Source organism: Trichechus manatus, unplaced genomic scaffold (genome assembly GCF_000243295.1).
Source record: "Trichechus manatus latirostris isolate Lorelei unplaced genomic scaffold, TriManLat1.0 scaffold00010, whole genome shotgun sequence".
Lineage (NCBI taxonomy): Eukaryota > Metazoa > Chordata > Mammalia > Sirenia > Trichechidae > Trichechus > Trichechus manatus.
The window spans coordinates 27,886,622-27,906,754 of NW_004443946.1; the positions used below are offsets into that span (position 1 = coordinate 27,886,622).

Below are 20,133 nucleotides of genomic sequence, written 5' to 3' on the forward strand. Positions count from 1 at the left end.
AAATACATAATTTAATTTTTTAAATGTAAATAAAAATTGTTGACAGTAAATGGTATAGATGATTACATTCTCAATCTTCTAGTGAGTAAGCCTGTGCCCTAGAACGGGTGTGAGGCAAAAGATGTGACCATGCTCTTCCCTCAGTGGGCTGCAGCTCCTATGAGCCTCTCATAGTGCCAGCTCTTGCAGTTCTGAGAGTAACTAGGTATTATGTTTCATATATGACCCCTAAACACAAACAACTACATCATCTGGTGTTCAACTGAAGAAACAGGTGGGGAAAATAGCTGTGTTGGGTTAAGAGAGAGTATATTGCTTTTCAATATCTTCTTGAAGAATTTCCAGGGTATATTTAGCTATGGGTGACCTTTTTCGCTGTATATGCTGACTTTAGCACTTGTCCCTGAATGAGACGTGATTCCACAGTATCCACAGTGGCTGTTTACTTTTTCTCAACTTTCTATGATTTAGTCAGATGATAAGACCGTATCGTGTTAAATCAGGAATCCTGGATTGTCAGTCTCACAGACAGGAAATATTTCAGAAACAAATACCTTGATATGAGGAGTCAGGGAAAGAGGATCATATTACTCAAGTCAGTGTGACCTAGACAGGCTTTAGGAAGAAGTTGCTTCTGATTTTACCTTTTGTGGTGTGTAATAATCCTCTTCTGAATCCAAACCCAGCCGTCCTGAGACATACATAAGAAAGATAATCATTATAATAAGGGCCTTCTTCCCGATGAAAATGTTTTTAAGATTTTCTTTTACTGAATTAACACTCTTTAAATATAGGCTGCATGCTGTGTTTGTATACATACAGGCCTGAAGTCAGGCTATGTACCTGGGAATAAGTGGACAGAGACAAGGCTACACTTACCATACTCGCCACAGCCCCAAGAATAGACTTCCTTGTTTCGTGTCAAAACCACCACATGATTATCTCCACAGGAGACCTGCTCCACTGGATTGTTGAGGAAGAAGTTCAGCTGCATGGGTTCCAGCACTTCAGGGCCAGCAACCTTGTCCACCCCCATGCAGCCATAATAATCTGATCCAAAGGCATAGAGCTGACCCTCATCTGTGGGAGGAAGGAAAACAGAACCTATCAAAGGACTGACTTACTTTGTCCAATCAGAAAGCTGGCCAGGGCTGGAATGAGGCCTCCCCAGCCAATAATCTCATGTGAGATGATCACATCACAGAAATCCTAAGGAGAGACCGTGCAAATCAAGAATTGTTTATATTTACGGGGGTCACATGTACTATTACAATAGCAGTTTAAAAAAAAATAGTAGTAGTAGTATCATGTTAAAGGGGCTTAAAAATTTTACTTGGGCCTTCTCTATTTTATAGACAAAAAAAGAACCAAGAAATCATAAAGCAAGTATTGACAAGACTATATCTAGATTTCAGCTCTTGATTCCTGATTTAGTGTTATCCACAGCCTGACTGTGTGGTGAGATTATTTATTTATTTTTCCTGATAATTTCCTCAATTGCGGCACACTTAGCACATTTCTCCTGATTCCACTCTTCTGTTATCCACCTGCCCTCTCCTTGCTCATCATTCCTTAATACTACAGCAGACTGGGCATGTTGTCATTAATGTGTATTACTATGCAATGTTTTTTGGTTCTTTGAATGCTGCTTTTTGTTGTAAAATCCTAACTAAAACTGTACTGCATTAAGCACAACATCCCACATTAAATGCATTTCCATGCTTCCTGCCGATGGCTTACCTGTCACACAGACAGTGAAATCATCACCACAGGACACCTGATGGATAGCTTTGCCTTGCAACTTTTCCACATGCTTTGGCTGTCGATAGGAGGCTTTGTCTCCATGGCCCAGCTGACCGTGGAGTTTAGTACCCCCTTGCATGTTCTGTGAAATAAAGATATCTGGTGAAGTATTACCTTAACTTTTCATACAAAATCTAATCTACAAGATAACTTCTTATGAAGAAAAATAATGAAAAAATCAGCTTGAAGTTTAAAAATTAGGAAAAATTGGTAAGGAGATTAAATCTTTTAGTAGTAGGTAGTATAAAACCCCTGCCAACAGGTAAAGAAGATTTAAAAAGAATATCCAGATTGATATCTACCAGGACTTAAAAGGATACATCCCCAATTTTGTTTTTCTCTTTCAATTCTAAGGTGAACTATATATTTAATTACGGAGGATGATGAAAAATTCTTTATAGAGTCTAATTTGAGTATAGCCTCTTGGAAATCCTTATTAGAGTTTTACAAATTTTGGCCCGTTTCCTTGAATGAAGCCCTGGTGGCACTGTGGTTAAACGTTTGGCTGCTAACCAAAAGGTCAGCAGATCAAATCCACCAGCTGCTCCTTGGAAACCCTATGGGGCAGTTCTACTCTGTCCTATAGGGTCGCTATGAGTCGGAATCAACTTGACGGCAACCGGTTTGGCTTTTTGTTTGGTTTCCTTGAAACATGGAACAGTTATAATGAATCTGGCTACATCAAAGAGGCTGCTACACAGCAATGGGAATAGTCCAAAATGATGTTTCAACAATTTTATAAAGTAATTCTTTCCATTCAATGACTCAATTACAAGTCCTTATATAAATATTTTTTAAGGCACTAATTCCACTGCACTTCTGGCAGCCCCACTCTCCCCTCATGGTTTATTCTTTAAGGGATAGGATTTTAGCAAGTACCAGCAAGTCAACATTCTACAAAAGAGGCTGAACTGTTCTTTCATTCATTAAATAGGTAAGGGTCTACTTTGTCACATACTGGTGATAAAGCAGTGAATAAGACAAACACAGTCCCCGCCCTCAAGAAGACAATCTGAAACAACTGGGCAAAATGAGCTCCCTTAGAGAGAAGAGGAAGGGTGAGAAGAACCAAGGGTCTAAGACAAGGAGAGGTAAAGGAATGAGCTTGAGAAAGCACAGCCAAAGAGACAGGAGGAAGGCCAAGAGAACATGCTGTCAAGGAAGCCAAGGAAAGACAAAGCTTCCAGGACAGAGTGCTCAACTATGTCAAATGCTGCCCAAGGTCAGGCAAGGTAAGGACTAAAAAAGTATCTGTTTTATTTTAGCAATTTATAAGTCATTTGTCTAAACCAGTTTCAGTGGAATGGCAGGGATGGAAGCTGCACTGTAGGTAATTGAGGAGAGAGTAGGAGATAAGGAAATAGTAAACACAGGCAACTGGTTCAAGAAGGTGAGAGACAGAGTGGAATCTAGAGAACAAGATGCTGAGGCAGTTTCTTTAAGAAGTGAGAGGACTGAGTAAGTTTAAAAGCAAATGGAAAGAAGCTAGTAGAAAGAGATGAAGACAGAGAATAGCGGGAAAGAGTAGAACTGATGAAGTGAGGTCTCTAAGAAGGCCTGGGGAGGGGCTAGTCTCAGAAAGAAAGGAAAAGATGAAGAAAAGATAGGTGTGGGTATAGGGTCATTGGTATCAAATTGAGGGAGCTCACTTTAACGGTGTCCATTTTAAGTTGAGGAAAAAGGTGAGGCCAATTGTTAAAAGCAAAGGAAGAGGGGAGGGGAGGGTCAGAAGTTTGCAGTGAATGGAATAGGTTTATAACAGTTGTGGAGACTAGCAGAAAGCTGATTAGGGAAACAGTAGGGCTCTTCAAAAGAAAAGCATAATGATGTTGTATAGGAGAGTTAACATAGGCCGAGGACTGTTATCTTAATAAAGGCCTGCTTGCAAGGCTGACCCTTGACTGATGTCTATGAACTTAGATTTCAGAAGGGTTCCCACCATTTCCTGATAAGAGTGACTCACTGTACCTAAACTGTACAAACAAAATGGTGTATGCTGGACGTCTGCTTTCCTTCTGAGAGTCTGGGATGTTGGTATGTGCTAGGTAGGGGTGCCTATGTGATTGGCACTCAATAAAAACCTTAAGCGCTGAGTGTCTAATGAACATCCCTGGTAGACAACATTTCACACACGCTGTCACAACTCATTGCTGGAGTAATTAAGAATGTTCTGTGTGACTCCACTGTGAGAGGACTCTTGGAAGCTTGAGCCTGGTTTCCTCTGGACTTCGCCTCATGTGTCTTTTCCCTTTGCTAATTCTGCTGTGTATCCTTTCAGTAAGGAACCCTGGTGGTGCAGTAGTTAAGCGCTCAGCTGCTAACCAAAAGGTCAGCAGTTCGAACCCACCAGCCACTCCGCAGGAGAAAGATGTGGCAGTCTGCTTCCGTAAAGATTACAGCCTTGGAAACCCCATGGGGCAGTTCTACTGTGTCCTATAGGGTTACTATGAGTTGGAAATGACTTGACAGCAATGAGTTTGATTTTTTTTTAATTCTTTCAGTGTAATAATCATGGCGGTATGACTATATACTAAGTTCTGTGAGTCCTCCTGATGAATCATCAAACCTGGGGGTGATCTTGGGGCCCCTGACAGATATTAGAAGACTATTTAATGGCAGAAATGCACAGGGCCTAACAGTAAATTAAAAAAACAGGGTGAAGAGTATATTGGCCATATACTACAATCCCATTTTTATAAAGGAAATATACATACGTATATACAGAAAAAGACTGGGAACATGTTTATGGTAGTTATGGCTGTGTGGTACCATTACAGGTGATTTTAATTTTCTTTGTTTTACAGTATTTTCCACATTTTTCTTTTTTACAAGTATGATACTTTTGCAATGAGGAAAAAAGAATCAGTCGATCAATATATAGAAACACTTTTTGTTAAGGAAAATTCTACTCAAGTCATCTTCAATCACTGGTGGAGGTCTCAGAATTTTCCTGACATGGTATAGTGCTTCATGTATTTAAAAAACCATTTCACAGATGCTGATTGCTCTGAACCTCATGGTAACAGAACAGAGTAGTTAAGTGACTTATTTGAGACTAGCCAGGTGTAAATGGGAGAGTCCAGTCTCCTGAGTCCAAGCCTAGGGCTTCTCTTATTCATTCATTTATTTAAAACATATTTACAGGAGAACTAGCATGTACTGGCACTAAGGATACATCAGTAACCTAAAGAGACAAAATCCCTGCTCTCATAAAAGCTTACATTCCATCACCCCATGCTGCTACTCTCACAGCACATGGTCAATTAACACAATGCTCAGAGATCCTAGGCCAAGTAAACAAGTAGGCTCATCACACTGATACAAAGTACTCAGCTCTCACTTACCACCCAGGTGTACAGTTCCTTCTCCACTGTGACCACAGCAAAGTGGGTATTCCCTGCACACACCTGCCGGGCACTACAGCCACTCTTGATGACATCCAGTTTCTGGGGAGTGGATTTTCCACCTCCCCAAACATAGACTTCACTGGTTCTCGATGTTACCACGGCAATGGGCGCTTCAGTCACAGTGCTTGACCTGTCAATAACCCCCAACACAAAGGCACATTTAACATAAAAACCAATCAGAGAAAAATGCTTCCAGCCTCTTCCCTGAGAGGAACTGCCAATTATGGTATGAGAAAGTATGTTCTTCCTTGACAACTTATTTCAACCCTCTACCATAGCAGGCTTTGCAATTCCTGCCTCAGGGCTTCATCACAGCTGGCCCAGATCAGATTCCAGTCTGATTTTTACACCTACACTTTTCAACATTCATGATGGTAATGATGTCCACTTTCGGGTGAGAGTGAAATGATACCTTTCTTCTTCCCAGAAATGACTATCTGAAATTTAAGCAGATATTGGCTCCTAAAAGGATGCCACAGGCTACTGGGATTAAACAATGCACAGACCCAAGAAAGACCCCCTAGTGGTAACAGGATAAATTAATTTTCTAGAGTCTCTTGAGCATTACCTTGGTCTCTTTGTTGGTGCATTAAGCAGTGTGACTTTTTCCTCCATCTCTCTACCAAGAGAAAAGCAAAGATATATGAGTGAAACATAAGTTCCTATATTGCACTGGTGTCTCTTAATACAGCTCACAGATTCAATCTTCTTATGACCCATATGCCTCGTATAATATTACAATACTTTTAGGAAAGTAACTTGATCCAACTCAAATACTTACGCTAGGTACCAGGTTTATAGGCCTGGAATTGGGGATATCATTAGATACAAGGGGCCAGTAGTTTAGGGCCATTTGCTTTCTATCTCCAAGAAATGCTCCAGAGCCTCGAGAATCTCTGATATACATTTTTAAGTACCTGTTAGATATATCCATCTAGTCTTCCCACTGACTCCCCAAACGCATCATTTCCAAATCTGAGCCCATTGTCTTTCTCCCAAGCCAGTTTTTCTTCCTGACTCCCCTATTTCAGTAACTGGCACTTCCATTCTTCCGGTCAACTGGGCTTAAAATCTCAAACTTTACAATCTTAAAACCTCTGACTCATCCCTCTCCTTTTCTTCATATTCAGGTTCTACAGATTCTTCCTATACTATGCCTTCTATACTCATCTCTTCCTTTCCAATCTCACCATCTTAGTTCTGGTCAGCTCTACTTCTCGCCTGGACTGGTAGTATCTCCTGATTGGTCTCACTTACCAAAGTCCTAATCCACTTTAATCAGTCCTATACTGATTTAACGCTTTATTAATACTGTTAAATAGCTCTTCCTTAGGCACACTTCTAATCACATGAACTGACCTCTCATACACATCCAATAGCTCTTTACTATCTTATGAATTAAGCACAAATTCCTTAGTTTGGCACTCAAGATTCCCTGTCTACCTTTTCAGCCTTCCTTCCCTTTCCTTATGCCTCATGTTCTAGCCTAAGGTTTTCATTCAGCCAAAGTCAATTATATCTGAACTCCCAGGGTAGTGCCCAGACGGGTATTTTTTGAAAGCTCTGAAGGCGCTGTTATTGACAGCCCCAGGTCTAGAACCATTAGTCTAGTCAAACAGGACTTTGTGTTTTCAGAATATTTTCTATAACTACCTACATCTGTGTTTTTGCTTATGCTATTTTCTGTCTGGAAAATTCTCTCTTATGTACCACCCATTATTGAAGTCTCATCTCAAATCTCACGTCTTACAGAAAGCCTCCAATTCCTCCAAGCAGATGCTAGCACTCCCTCCCTCCTTTAAACCTTGATAGCATCTTGTGTTTACCTGCTTTATAGAACCATCACAGTCCTCCTTGTAACTCAGAGATACACATATATATTCTTCCTACCGGCTATTAGACTAAAACCTGGAGGACATACCCTAGAACAATGTCTTATGCATAGCAGGTATGCAAATATTAATTGACTACTTTTTATTTCCATTCCAAAAGTATTCTATGTAGCACAAAAGGAATTCTATCTCATCGGGTAAGACACCCCCTTGTCTCCATCACTTCCCACCTCCTCCTTTCTGTCTTAAAGAGAAACCAGGGATTCTGGGAAGATGGTGGCATTAAAAAACATTGTTCTGACCCTCCCCCACAAATACAACTAGGAAACAGTGCTTTGAGGGACTCTGAATCGGGGAGTAGAAGAAAGCAGCAAGGAACTGCAGACTGGCAAGAATCAACAAATCAACAATGAGTCCACAAAGTAGAAAATCGCTTCTTCCACCGTCCTTGTGTCTCCCCCAGCCACATGGGCCGCCAGCTGCTATGAACTGGGGTAGTGGCCCCAGAAACAGCCTGCTTCCCTAACCACCATAGCCCCTGCCTGTACAGAGGGACAGGACCCCAAGCTTCTGCCCTAAAATCAACAAAGCAGACCTCCCCAGGGGTCCATTTGGAGTGTGCCAGCACCTCCCCTACCTGGATACTGTCAGCTTCAAACCTACTGCAAATTGCTACAGAAGGCCCATGCAGTGGAGTCTGTTCCCACAGTAAACACTCTACCGGCCTTCCTATGTACCTCATTGCTTGGGCCTCTAAAATCAACAGGACAGACTTCCCAGGGAGTCAGTTCAGGTCTGTCTGCTCCCCATTTTGGTCAGTGCTGAAGACTGCTGACTGAGGCTGCTGTGTGCTAAGAAGCAGGCATCTTTAGTGGAAGCTACACCCACAGCCAACATACTACAGGGAGGGCTCTGACAGCAACAAGGAAGACCTCCCTGGAGGTCTGTTTGGAGAGTGACAACTCCTCCCCTACTCTGACACTGTCACCTGCAAGCCTGCTGTGAACGGCTACAGTAGGACCCTGTAGGGAGTCTGCTCCCATAGTCAGCACTCTACCTGCCTCCCTGTGCACCCCATACCTCTGTCCTCTGAAACCAACAGAACTTCTCTAGGAGTCAATTGGGGTTGGTCTACCCCACTTCCAGTTGAAGCAGGAGACTACTGACTGAGGCTGCTGTGTGTCAGGAAGGCGGAGTCTTCAGCGGAGGCTACATTGACAACTCCATGGGGATCTGACCAGAGCATGACACCCTTCCCCTCACCTGGTAACTGTCGGTTGCCAGGCTGTTGCAAACTACTACAGAAGTTCCCTGCAGTGGACTCTGCTCCCACAGTCAGCATTCTACCTGCCTCCCTGTGTACTGCATAGCTCAGGTCTCTGAAACCAACAGGACAGACCTCCCTGGGGATCAGTTTGGGTGTGTCTGCTCCCCCTTACAGGTGGCGCTGAGGACTGCTAACTGAGGCTGCTGCATACTAGGAAGTGGGCATCTAGAGTGGGGGCTATACCCACAGCCAATATACTATGGACAGTCTCTGACAGTAACAAGGTAGACTTCTCTGGGGGAATCCATTCAGAATGTGACTACGCTTTCCCCACCCAGTAACTGTCACCTGCTGGACTGATAGAAACTCCTACAGAAGGTTCCCTAAGTGGAGTCAGGAGGTGGTTCATCTAAGTGGAGACTGCTCTCCCAACCACCACAGGGACACTTGGGCCTGAAACCAACAAGATGTCTCTCAGAGGTCCTTCCGGGGAGTGCCAGCCCCTCCTCCTCCTGAAATGGAGGAAAGTCTGCCTGTGCTTCCCCTGAATGCCAGCTCAGATATAAGCAGCCTCCACAGAGCAGGGAAGGAAACTTTGCACCAAACTAGAGGGCAACGCCTAGCCCCAGATGGAACTCTCTGGGTGTGGGTTTTCTGACTGAAAATGTGACTACAGAAACAGATAAGGGAAGGGAGTAATAACCAGAGAGAGGGGAACATGCCCCCTGGTGGACAGATTGATTACTACTTGATATTGCGCCTGAATGGCAGTGCCCACTGGTGGACAGACTGACCCAGTGTGTTCTCTGATGTGTTTGGGAGAAATTGAAAGTTGAAAAACAAAATCTGGAACTTTCGAATCCCAATTAAACCAGGAAGGAAGAAGGAGCTGTCACAGAGAGGCATAGGAAATGGTAAGTAAAGGCCAAAGGCTCTGCCCACTGTTTCCTGCAGAAAGTAGGGTAGGCAAAAACACCAAATACGAGGGAAAACTGAGAAAGTTAACACCCTCAAAAATTCCAATGCCCGAACAAAAAATCACAAGACATGCAAAGACTAGAGAAACAATGGCCGATCCAAATGAACATGACAAAGGGAGTGAAAGTGCATCTGGGATGACCAAGTAATGAAAAAAAAAAAGGAAGAATACAACAACATTAAACATAACTAAAGAATTAAGGGAAAACACAGACAAAGAGCTAAAAGAAATAAGGAAAACAATGCAAGAACAAAATGAGTATCTAAAAACAGAGATATTGCAGCTGAAAGGAAAAACAACTGAAATGAGAAATACAATTGGGTCAATTAATCAAGATTTAACAATCATAAATATATATGCACCCAACATCGGGGACCTAAATATGTAAAGAAAACACTGATAGAATTGAAGGAAAAAGTAGACAGTACTACAGTAATAGTGGGAATACACCACTTTCAATATTGGAGAGAATACCTAGAAAAATGATCAATAAGAAACAGAGGACCTGAATGACACTATAAATCAACTAGACTTAACAGACATATATAGAACACTTCACCCAAAAACAGCACAATAAACATCCTACTCCAGTGCACATGGATCATTCTCCAGGATAGACCACATTTTAGCACATCACAAAGCATAGATCATAAAGCAAGTCTTGATAAATTTTAAAAGACTGAAATCATACAAAGCATTTTCTCTGACCACAACGGAGTGAAGCTAGAAATCAGTAACAGAAAAAAAACTGGAAAATATATGAACATGGAAGTTAAACAACACACTATTAAACTACCAATGGGTCAAGGAAGAAATCACAAAATTTCTTAGTCAAACGAAAATGAACATACCAAAACTTTTGGGATGCAGCAAAGGCAGAGGGAAACTTAGAGCAATAAATGCCTGTATAAAAAATAAGAAAGATCTCAAATTAACAGCCTAACTCAACAACTCCAGGAACTAGAAAGAGAAGAGCAACTAAGCCTAATCCTACCAGAAGAACAGAAATAACAAAGGTCAGAACAGAAATAAATAAAAACAAAAACAGAAAAATAGAACCAATAAAACCAGAAGTTGGTTCTTTGAAAAGATCAGTAAAATTGACAAACTTTTAGCTAGACAGACAAAAGAAAAGATGCAAATAACTACAATAAAAAATGAAACAGGACATTACAACTGACCCGATGGAAACAGAGAATTACGAGAGAATATTATGAACAACTGTATGGCAAACTGGATAAGCTAGGTGAAATGGACAAATTCTTAGAAGCACACAACCTACCCAAACTGACTCAAGTAGAAAGTCTTAACAGACCCATAACAAGTGAAGAGATTAAATCAGTGATCAAAAACCTCCCAAAAAAAAAGTCCTGGACCAGATGACTTCACTGGGCAATTCTACCAAACATTTAGAGAAGAACTGACACCAAGCCTGCTTAATTCTGTTTAAACTCTTCCATAAGATAGAGAAGGAAGGCATACTGCCTAAATTATTCTATGAAGCAAACATAATCCTGATACCAAAACCAGACAAAGACACCACAAAAAAAGAAAGCTACTGGCCAATGTCTCCTGTGAATATAGATGCAAAAATCCTCAAAAAAATACTAGCGAACAGAATCTAACAACATATTGAAAGAGTCATACACCATGACCAAGTGGGATCTATTCTAGGAATGCAAGGATGGTTCAACATTAGAAAAACAATTAACGTAATATACCCCATCAATACAGCAAAGGAAAAAAACCACATGATCATATCTACATATGCAGAAAAGGCATTTCATAAAATCTAACACCCCGCCTTGATGAAAACCCTAAAGAAGACTGGAATAGAAGGGAAATCCCTCAATACAATTCAGGGCATATATGAAAAACCAACAGCCAACATTACACTTAATGGAGAAAGACTGAAAGCTTTCCCCCTGAAATCAGGAACATGATAAGAGTACCTGCTCTCACCACTTCTATTCAATATTGTATTAGAAGTCCTAGCCAGAGCAATAAGACAAGAAAAAGAAATAAAAAGTATCCAGACTGGAAAAGAAGAGTAAAATTATCTCTATTCGCGGCTGATATGATCCTATATACAGGAAGTCCCAAAGAATCCACATGAAAACTTCTAGGGATAATACAAGAATTTAGCAAAGTTGCAGGGTATGAGGTCAACAAACAAAATCAGTTGAGTTTCTATACACCAGCAATGAGAAATCCGAAAGAAAAATTAGGGGAACAATTCCATTTACAATAGCATCTAAGAAAAAAAAATACCTAGGAATAAATCTAACCTGGGACGTGAAGGACTTATACAATGAAAATTATAAAACACTGCTGAAAGAAATTAAAAAAGACTTAAACAAATGGAAAGATGGTGCATCATCATGGATTGGAAGACTTACTATTGTTAGGATGTCAAGACCACCCAAAGTGATCTACACATTCAATGCAATACCGATCAAAATTCCAACAGCCTTCTTTACAGAAACAGAAAAAGCAATCCTCAACTTTATATGGAATGGCATAACTGAAAGAGAAGAATCAAAGAGAAGGACTCACACTTCCTGATTTTAAAACTTACCATACAGCTACAGTAATCAAAACATCCTGGTACTTGCATAACGACAGACACGCAGACCAATGTGATAGAACTGACAGTCCAGAAATAAACCCACACATCTGTGGTCAACTGCTTTTTGACAATGGTGCTAAGTCCATTCGATGGGGAAAGAAGAGTATCTTCAATAAATAGCGCTGGGAAAACTGGATTTCCACAGGCAGAAAAATGAAACAGGATCCATGCCTCACACTATACACAAAAACAAATTCAAAATGGATTAAGGACTTAAATGTACAAACTAAAACCATAAAATTCCTAGAAGAACAAGCAGGGGCAACACTGTCAGGCATAGCTTTCAACATGGATTATCTAATATAATACACCCTCTCCTCATTTATCAACATGGCTTGGTTCCAAAGACCAGGGTATTATGCAGAATCGGTGTTATAAGAAAATGGAGGTGACCACATCAGATCACAAAATGGAGGATGGCTACATCACTACATAACTGCCAAATTACATCATTATATATAACTGCTATACCACTGAGAATCATGACCCAGCCAAGGTGACATATAACCATCAAAACCAGCGTTACTCTTACCTCACACCTTGGCATTCATTACTGCCAGATGTACGGCGTTAATGCACAAAATAGTCAGGTAGTAGATTTTTTACTAGTATCATAAACGCGAAATGTCAGGTAACGAGAGAGTCAATAAGTGAGGAAAAGGTGTAACAAAAGCACAAACAGCAAAAAATAAAATAAATAAATTGAGACCGCATAAAAATTAGAAACTTTTGTTCATCAAAAGATTTTACCAAAAAAGTGAAAAGACAAGCTACAGATAGGGAAAATATCTTCCGAAACCATATATCCAACAAGAATCTATTACCAAAACATGTATAAAATTTGACAACTTAACAAAAAGATAAATAATCTAATCATAAAATGGGCAAAGGACTTGAATAGACATTTCTTCAAAGAGGACATTCAAATGGCTACCAAAGATGCTCAGCATCATTAGCCATCATAGAGATGCAAATCAAAACCACAATGAGATACCATTTTACTCTCACTAGGATAGCTAAGATAAAACAAACAGAAAATAATGAATGTTGGCAATGATGTGGGGAAATTGGAACCTTAATCCGTTGCTGGTGGGAATGCAAAATGGTACAGTTGTTGTGGATAACAGTGTTGCAGGTCCTCAAAAAACTAAAAACAGAACTACCATATGACTCAGCAATTCTACTCCGAGATATATATCCAAAAGACTTGAAAGCAGAGACTCAAAAAGAGACTTGTGCACCAATGTTCACTGCAGCATTATTCACAATAGCCAAAAGGTGGAAACAATCTAAATGCCCATCAGCAGATGAATGGATAAACAAAATGTGGCACATATATACAACGGAATACTACACAGCCAACAGGAGAAATGAAGTCTTGACACATGCTACAATATGGATGGAGCTGCAAGACATTATGCTGAATGAAATAAGCCAACCACAAAAAGACAAATATTGTATAACCTCACTTACATAAAACAAAAAGAAAACTCATGTATAGAGACCAGTTTATTAGTAGTTAACAGAGGTGGGAGGGAGCGGGAAAAGGAGGGTTAACGGCAATGGAAAAACCACATTGATTAAGGGCAAGGTTGTACAGCCAATTACTGTAAGTGCTTTCCATAAGTTGCACACCTGTAAAAAGTTGAATTGGTCGAAGTTGTGTGATAGATATATTTACAATGACAAAAAAAAAAAAAAGAGTAGCTACTGAGGCTGCTTACGTACAACCAAACACCTTATGGGATTTGGTTCCTTGGTTTGGAGGTTTAGGGTCATGGTTTCATGGGACATCCCAGTTAATTGGCCTAATAACATGTTTAGTGCTTCTGTTCTACCTCCTAGTTTGTTGCGTAGTGCTTGGGGTCTTAAAAGCTTGCAAGCAGCCATCCAAGGCACCACAATTGGTCTCTATTCACCTGAAGCAACAGAGGAGGAAGGAGAGACAAGAAAAGGAGGAGGATATGGAATGTATGGCTAATTGCCTCCTTTGCCATGAGACCAGAAGAGCTGGATGGTGCCCAGCTACCATTACTGAACATTTTGATCAAAGATTCCATAGAGGAAACCTGATTAAAAGGGGGAAAATGCAGAACGGAATGTCATATTTGCATGGACTCTAGATTTTCTGGAGCCATGGAGGGTGGATAAACCCCTGAAACAACTGTCCTGAGATAATCTTTACACCTTAAACCAAAAATATACCTTGAAGTCATCTTAAAACCAAACAACAGCTTAGCTTAACTGGTAAAAAAGATCTTTTAAGAACTATCTATATGGGATCAAATTGACATCAGCAACTTGAAAGATGAGATAGGAACCTTAGGGGGCAGTAAGTTTATGTTAATTAGGGAGGAATAACTCAGAAAAGGAGGGTGAGAATGGCTGCACAACTCACCACTGTGCCAATTTCTTTTTTTTACATGTTGCTGTAAAAAAAAAAATTAGCGTATCACGCTTATGAAAATACCTCGTGGGGGGATGGTGTGGTATGCAAACAAATGTAGAGGGAGCACGTTTTTTCCATAAAATACAGTAATCAATGTCACTAAAGTCTACACGCAGAAACTGCTGAATGGTGTATGTTTTGCTGTGTATATTCTCAACGACAACAAATTAAATAAAATTTAGAAAAAAAAATGAACGGACAAAAGAAAATAAAGACAGAATATCAGGTGATATTAAAATAAAGGGGAAGGGGAGAGTGACAAATTCACCCAAATACAATAAAAAAAAAATCTCTTAAATAAATTATCTTACCCACACACAGACACACACAAAAAAGTACAGAGAAAACATGAATAAAACTGGTGGACTGTATCAATGTCAATATCCTAGTTGTGATAGTATACTATAGTTCTGTAAAGTGCTACCACTGGGGGAAACTGTGCAAAGTATAGAAAGATCTCCCTTTATTTATTTTTAATAATGGAATGTAAATCTACAATTATCTCAATAAAATTTCAATTAAAAAATTATCAATGGGAATATTTCAACAAGAGATTAAAACAATGATTATTCTGTTGGGAAATAAGCCAGATAAAAACTTTACATATGCTTAACCAGCCCCAATGGGTAATACTGCCTGAATATGCACAGACTAGAAATGGAAGGTCATGGTGCGGGTATCTGGAGTATTACACACAATTCTTGGCACTGGCTAGAGACCAACTAAAGAGTCAGAAAAGATTAATTAAACGACACAAGAGGATAAAGGTACCAAGCAAACAACAAAGATTACAGAATTCAGTGTACAGGTCTAAGGGGAAGACCTGAGAAAGAGCATTATTTGGAGGATGTAAGAACAGAGACCTGGTAGTGGAGGAAGAAGGGTTGTTGTTCTTAGGTGCTGTCGAGTCAATTCCAACTCATAGCAACCCTATGTACATCAACAACACGTAAGCCACCATAGTATGACACACTGACAGATGAGTGGTGGGGAAGAGAGGTAGTAAGGCAGAAATAGTATAGTAGAATAAAATACAGATTGAAAAATTTAAGAAGGATAAAGAACACCTCTTCCATTAAGTTAGGGTTTGAAGTCTCCTCCATGAAGCGAGTGAGGCATAAAGGACATTTCTTCCCACCTCTGGGGACCTCTGAGACAGAATAAATCTCAGGAAATAAACCAAGCCTAACCTTGAGAAATGAGGAAAACGTATCTGAAGAGGACTACTTCAATTCCAATCTACCATCTAAACAAATGCACTAAAAAATGAAAGTCCAATCCAAACTCACTTCGCAACAATAGTTGAGCACCTTGTAAACTGAGCACTGTATATGCATTACCTCCTTCAATCCTCCTCACCCTACCTCATTTTATAAGAGGAGAAAACTAAGGAAGAGAAATGCTAAATAACTTGACCAAGATAATGACAGAACTCAGAAACAAACCTAAGGATGTCTGAATCCAGAGCCTTCTCTCCTAATTACCACACTCTAATACCTCAAGTCTAGATTAAAACCCACAGATGGGTGAGTACAGGGCTCCTGGGTCTCATTAGTACACATTTAGAATAAAACAGCACAGGCTAAGGAGTGAAAGTCAGTGTCATGGATTTAATTGTGTCCCCCTAAAATATCTGTCAACTCGGCTAGGTCAAGATTCCCAGTACTATATGATTGTGTACCATTTTGTAATCTGATGTGATCTCCTTATGTGTTGTAAACTCTATCACTATGATATAATAAATTGGATTAGCAGCAGTTACACTGATGAGGTATACAAGATTGGATAGTGTCTTATGCCAATCTCTTTTGAGATATAAAAGAGAGAAGGGAGCTGAGACACACAGGGACCTCATACCATGAAGAAAGCAGTGCCGGAAGCAGAGCGTGTCCTTTGGACCCGGGGTTCCTGTGCAGAGAAGCTCCCAGACCAAGGGAAGACTGATGCATCACAGGGACCTTCCTCCAGGGCCAACAGAGAGAGAAAGCCTTCTCCTGGAGCTGATGCCCTGAATTTGGACTTGTAGCCTACTGGACTGTGAGAGCATAAACTTCTCTTTGTTAAAGCCATCCACTTGTGGTATTTCTGTTACAGCAGTGCACTAGATGACTAAGACAGAATTTGGTACTGAGAGTAGTGTGTTGCTCTAACGGAAACCTAAAATGTGGAAGTGGTTTTGAAACTGTGAATGGATAGTGGAGAAGCAGTGGCAGAGGACCAGCAGGAGCAGAGAAGTGGCAGCAGCAGAACCAGGAGACCAGCACCAGACAGCACTGGCGCTGACCCATGGAGTAAGAGAGCTGAGTGCCTGTGCGCAGGAGGCTTCCTGGCAGAGTAGGGTGCCTCCATCCTGGCAGAGTAGGGTGCCTCCAGGCACTCATCTGCGGAGGTAGGCTTGCTGACCCATGGAGCAAGAGTTTATTAGTGCCTGTGCACAGGAGGGTCTGGCAGAGTGGGGTGCCTCCAGGCACTTATCAGTGGAGCTACAGAGCTTTGGAACATTTGCCCCAGCAGGGCAGATGCGGGTATGAGGCCTGAGGGCCAAGAGGCCACAGGAAGCAGAAGATGAAGAGACAAGGAACACAAGAAGCAAAGCTGCCTCAGTCACAAAAGGTATGGCCAAGACCTCTGGGGTTTCAAAGGGTGGAGCCACGGCCTCTGGTGTTTCTAAGGGTGGAGTCCCCATTCAGATGAACTAGGAGAATGGTGTGCCTAAATCTGAGGGAGCAGAGTTGCCATCCCAGTGGGCCTGGAAGGCAGAGCTGAAGCCCAGGGCCGAGGGGTCTCCACTCAGAATAAGACCCCTCAGAATCCGCAGAGTGTGGCTAATACCTAGAGTCTGGAGGGCAGGGCTATTGTGTAAACTGTCTCAGAGAACAGAGGATTATTTGCAAAACCTTCAGGGCTAATGTAATGCACAGCCTTCAGGGCTAATGACTTGTTTGGAGCCTGTTACCCCTTCTTTGCTTCCAGTTTCTCCCATTCGTAATGGAAATGTCTAGCTTGTGCCTGCTCTGCCATTGTACCTTTGGAAGCAGATAATTTGTACTCTAGATTTCACAGATGAAGAGGAATTCTTGGATTTTGGACTTGGAGTTAAGACCTTTGCTATGATATGATGAGGTGAATATGTATTACACGTGGCGAGGCCATGAATTTTTGGGGGCCAAAGGGTGGAGTGTCATGGATTGAATTGTGTCCCCCAAAAATATCTGTCAACTTGGCTGAGTCATGATTCCCAGTACTGTATGACTGTGTACCATTCTGCAATCTGATGTGACTTCCTTATGTGTTGTAAACTCTATCATTATGGTATAATAAGATAAGTGCCTGAGGTATACAAGATTGGATAGTGTCTTATGCCAGTCTCTTTTGAGATATAAAAGAGAAGTGAGCAGAGACACATGGGGACCTCATACCACCAAGAAAGCAGTGCCGGGAGCAAAGCATATCCTTTGGACCCACGGATCCTGTGCAGAGAAGCTCCCAGACCAAGGGAAGACTGATGCATCACAGGGACCTTCCTCCAGGGCCAACAGAAAGAGAAAGCCTTCTCCTGGAGCTGATGCCCTGAATTTGGACTTGTAGTCTACTGGACTGTGAGAGAATAAACTTCTCTTTGTTAAAGCCGTTCACTTGTGGTATTTCTGTTAGAGCAGCACTAGATGACTAAGACAGTCAGGAACAACCCTCAAGCAGTGAAAGCAGAGATGTTGGCAGAAAACAGCACTACAGCAGTCAAGTCAGGAAACACCATCCTTTCTTGTAGTACTCTGATCAGGCCTCTAATAGCCAGTGATCTTTACCTCCTGCGTTTCCTGAGAAGGGGGCGATCCAGAAGTTCATCTGCAGTGGGTCTCTGCTCAGGATCCTAAAAAGTAAAAATGGGGTTAGTTTTCATTTGAAGGGTAGGGCACTATGGGATATAAAGAGGCATTTTACTTCCCCTGAGGAGGCTGCAGATTAATTAGCCAAAGACCATTCACTATACATTATTCTTATGTTTCAAAAGAACATCACCTCTTATGTCATATTTCATGTTGATCATCTCATTATCACCAACATTTGTATTTGAACGAGGATGTTTCCAATACACCTTCCTCACTTGTTCAGTTAGGCAGTGGTTCTCAAACTTCAATATATACATAAGAATTACCTGGGTGCTTGTCACAAATGCAGATTTCTGGGCTTCATCCATAAAGATTATGGTCCAGCTGGTCTGGGATGGAGCCCAGGAATTTCCATTTTTAACTTGTACACCCATTCCCATCCCTTCGTTATTCTGATGCCTATGGTTTATGGACCATACTTTGACTAATACTGACCTAGAGCTACACAGCAAGCCAACTGTGAGATAACAGAACTATATACATTCTACACATTAGGAACTCTAAATTATCCTAGTGTAATTTTACAAAATCAATTTACAGAAATTAATCTTGATCATAAAACATGGAGCACAATTTAGATGGCAAAACCATTTCACAAATTAATACTTACAAAGAATAAGGAAGAATTTACTAGCTGACGCATACAACTATCATGAACTGCCAATGCCTATTCTTAAGCGTACAGCCACAAATACATCCTATCCTGGGGAAGTAGATGTGGTTTTGTGCGGGTTCATCTACACTATACCCCAAACACTAAGGCTGGAAGGGAGAACACTAAACTAAAATCAATATATAAGTCTCACCTACCTGGTCAAGGCATGCATGGACCATTTGGATCAGTTCCAAAGAATACTGGCTAGAATCAACGTCCATGGCCCGGATTCCCTGTACAATCTTCACACACAGGTTGAGTGGATTCTACAAGAAAATGTTGACTGCATTATTCCTGGTTATATAAAGATGACTTTATAATCTATCAGTAGGGGCTCTGAAATGTCTGTGACCATTATTTAAAGTGGCAATAGTTCTGTATTAGATCTGATTTCTTTTATGACTATTAGTGTGCATCATCAAGAAATGGTTAGGGATGCACTGCTGCTATCAGATGGAAAGAAGGCAACTGGCCAACATGGAGGTTCAAACTATGACTATGTGGCCAAGAGCATAATAAACCAAAGCCAAACCTGTTGCCGTCGAGTCGATTCTGACTCATAGCCATCCTACAGGACAGAGTAGAACTGCCCCATAGGGTTTCCAAGCAGTGGCTGGAAGATTCAAACTGCTGACCTTTTGGTTGCAGCTGAATGCCACTGCACCACTAGGGCTCCAACAGCATAATGCTCAGTATATTATAAGCTGACTCTTCAACTGAACCTCAAGAAAAAAGAAGGCAAGATTAGCCATGCTTCTTGGCTTCAAGTACTTCCCTTGCCTCCTAATTTATATACCCTAATAATGACTGTACAGGCTATACTCTGCTGCAACAGACAAGGCAGGGAATAATAATGATAATGATGACAATAATACCACCACCACCACCTTTAGGTACCAGGTAAGTATGTTACAAATATGATCCTTTTAAATCCTTACAAACACCATGCAAAGAGGTTATTATCATCACCAATTTGTACATGAGGAAAAAGAGGCTCATTTTCTTTCTACTGTATTATTTAGGAAAATCAGATAATATACCAGAATAAATGTCAGGATTTAGAAAAATAAATAGGTTTCACGAAAGGCAAATGAATTTCCATTATCTTACATTTTCTTTTTTAAAAAAACATTTTTTAAAGTGAGAATAGCAGCACAATTGGAAGAGCGTAGTCGATGTCACTGAACTGTGCATGTAGAAATTTTTGAAACGGTGTATCTTT

General features: G+C 40.9%; 1 protein-coding gene across 3 annotated transcripts in view; it reads right to left on the reverse strand.

Annotated features, from left to right (window-relative positions):
- The window catches only part of NEK9 (NIMA related kinase 9), a 53,338-nt gene that overhangs the window by 22,867 nt on the left and 10,338 nt on the right, over positions 1 to 20,133 (reverse strand). For all 3 annotated transcript variants that reach the window (XM_004371053.2, XM_023726393.1, XM_023726395.1), the window contains exons 7-13: positions 19,067 to 19,177; positions 18,173 to 18,237; positions 5,779 to 5,829; positions 5,148 to 5,340; positions 1,741 to 1,885; positions 880 to 1,080; positions 645 to 691 (exon numbers count right to left, since the gene is read on the reverse strand). In XM_004371053.2, coding sequence (XP_004371110.1) covers positions 645 to 691; positions 880 to 1,080; positions 1,741 to 1,885; positions 5,148 to 5,340; positions 5,779 to 5,829; positions 18,173 to 18,237; positions 19,067 to 19,177 — 813 coding nt within the window. The remainder of the gene's footprint in view (positions 1 to 644; positions 692 to 879; positions 1,081 to 1,740; positions 1,886 to 5,147; positions 5,341 to 5,778; positions 5,830 to 18,172; positions 18,238 to 19,066; positions 19,178 to 20,133) is intronic.